Below are 2572 nucleotides of genomic sequence, written 5' to 3' on the forward strand. Positions count from 1 at the left end.
CCTGTTCCTTCCTTTCCTTTCTCCTCATCGGTCAAAAAAGGGAGAAGATGAATACCATGAGTGCCTCAGTCCTGCTGTTGTGGATATTTTTGTTCTGATGCTGGCTAATGTTCTGAGCCCTTAGATGCTGTATGACTGTGAGTCTGACTTACAGCCTGTGTTTAAGGTGACCAGAGAGCAAAGAGCTCTTGTTGGTGGAGTGGTGTGAAAAAGGTTAACTAATGAACCCAGGCTGATAGCTATGGATGATCAACAAGGATCATATTCTGTGTTTGGCTTTTCATAAGACTTTCTGATACAGCTGTTGAAGGAAAGATTGCATGCTAATGTGAAACAAAAGTGGTAAAATTATTCTGCTGCTGCCAGAAATAATCATGGTTTAGTAGTGCTCTGTTTCCATTAGTGTAACGAATCGCCATTAGTGACTAGATCTCCTGCTGGTGTAAATCATGAGTTACACTAATGAAGTCATTACAGCGAAACACATTTTTAACAAAAAAAGTGATTAATCGTGGAAAAAATTAGAGTGGGAAGTATTAATTTTTCATCACTTGGTGTCTTGAGACTAAGATGAGGCACTTTTTCCTAAGAGTTGTCTTAGTCAAATAAGTAATAGATAGGGCTTGTTGTGGGGATACTTGGGGGAGATCTGGTGGCTTCAGTAATACTAACTGCATGATCTAGTGAGCTGTTCTTACCTTAAAAGCTATGCATAGTTGGCTTATGTATAATACAGTGAAGCCAGAATCCAACTCTGTCTATCATTAGAAGTTACTGTTTATTTGCAATGTCATAACTTTTTTTCTTTTTTTTTTTTAACAGGAAGACCATTGGAGTTTTCTGTTGTGGACCAAACAAAATCTCTAAGATACTTCATAAACTGAGCAACAGCAGCAATTCTTACGGGACAAGGTTTGAGTATAATAAAGAATCCTTCAGCTGAAAGTCTCTTGGACTAGCAAGACTCTCTAGAAGATAAAAGTGCAATTTTTTGTTTGTACAACTTAAAACTTCAGCTGTGGTTGAAACAGACAGAAATGTACCAAAGAATAGCACAGATTTTCTTATTTATGATTATTTAAGACTTTGGAAAATGATGGGTACAGCAGTATACCAACAAATAATAAGTGCTTATGCTCAAAGCCAAATGCGCTCGCACAATACTTGTGGCAGCGGTGATTCTTTGGAGTTGTTTCTGTTAATTAAAAAGTACAGAAGCTGGGGAGAGACATGGTTGCTTTAAAAGCTGATGGAAGAAGAATCTGTGGAACGTTTGAACTTCTTCCACTTCAGTCGTCTGAAGCTGGATTAATAAATCAAACCCCAGGTTAATCCAAATGACAAAACATAGTGTATTACAAAGACCTATTGCTTTTGTTGGTATACAAATCTCATGGCTTTGGGTTTAGAGATTTTATACATTGCAGAATTGGGACTCTGTATTTAAAATATAGTGTTACTCTCGCTAGTCTACTTCTGTAATGGATCTGAATATTCCCATCCTGAATGGAAGAGAGGGTGGAATATGGTTAACCTATGGAAAAGTGAGCGCAACTGTGTAGCACGTGTGGGCAGACTCCGCCGTGATGTAAATCACAGGCTTTTGGCAAGCGAACAGCTGTACGTGGAGAACTCTCTATCTTGCATCAATTCAGCGTTCAGTGAGTTTGCAAAATAAGTGTGATTTATGCAGCCAGAAAGATGGAGCAAGAAAAGGGATTAATGGGAGCAGACAGGACACAATGTTTTATTATACCACACACTCAATGTGGAACTTGTTACACTCATTCTGCACTCACATGCATTGAATGTCAAATACTTCAAGCATTCAGATGCTCTTACTGATTATTTTACAATGCAGCAGGTTGAAATCCAATTTTATAGGTGCCAGAGTATGTTTGGTCGACTGTGATCCTTTGAGTACCTTCCCTGGAGTCACGCTTGTTTGCACTGATGTCACTGAAAGCAGGATCAGGCCAGGTCTACAGCAGAGTAAGAGCGAAGCCTTCATTGCTGTGGCTTTTTGCATCATATGTGCAGATAGAAACTTGCAGGAGCTGCAGTATGGTTTCAGTATGCTCCAAAGAGGAAGATCCAAAACATCCAAATTTAATCTCCCCTTTCCTTCTCCCCACAGCTGTTTTCCATTCTGCTCATAGTTGCCATGGAAGGGCTAGAGGTCGAAATGGGCACTTTAAAACTTTTTCGTTCTAATGAGCAACTTTTTTTCCTCCATCCAATAGCTGATCCAACTTCCTTTCTTTCTTCTTTATCCCCTTTACCTTATTTTGCTGAGAAGAAGACATTTAAGCAGGAGTCAGGCACTTAGCTGGCATAAATAGGCATCATTCTAGTGCATCTTAATAGAGCAGTGTTGCTTTACACTTGCTGAAAACCTGCCCCTTAGTCTGCAGCAGAAGCTTGGGAGCAATACCCTGTAGTATTTGCAGCACACACAGACGTAAGATGGCTCAGCATCTCTCATGCCCGTACTTCACCTGTATTTAGCACAGTGCATTTGACTCGGTTTACAGCTTTCCAATGAAAGGGTAGGAAGGCTCTGCAGAGGGAC

The 2572-nt window shown here is 40.0% G+C and overlaps 1 protein-coding gene across 1 annotated transcript in view; it reads left to right on the forward strand.

Moving 5' to 3' along the window:
- Positions 1 to 1402, forward strand: part of LOC104072863 (NADPH oxidase 4-like) — a gene marked incomplete at its 5' end in the record, with an annotated part of 12140 nt that extends 10738 nt beyond the window's left edge. Inside the window, one exon of the mRNA XM_009572459.1 lies at positions 823 to 1402. Within this exon, the coding sequence (XP_009570754.1) occupies positions 823 to 943 (121 nt within the window). The remainder of the gene's footprint in view (positions 1 to 822) is intronic.
- Positions 1403 to 2572: the final 1170 nt, after the last annotated feature.

This window comes from Fulmarus glacialis, unplaced genomic scaffold (genome assembly GCF_000690835.1).
Source record: "Fulmarus glacialis isolate BGI_N327 unplaced genomic scaffold, ASM69083v1 scaffold12322, whole genome shotgun sequence".
Lineage (NCBI taxonomy): Eukaryota > Metazoa > Chordata > Aves > Procellariiformes > Procellariidae > Fulmarus > Fulmarus glacialis.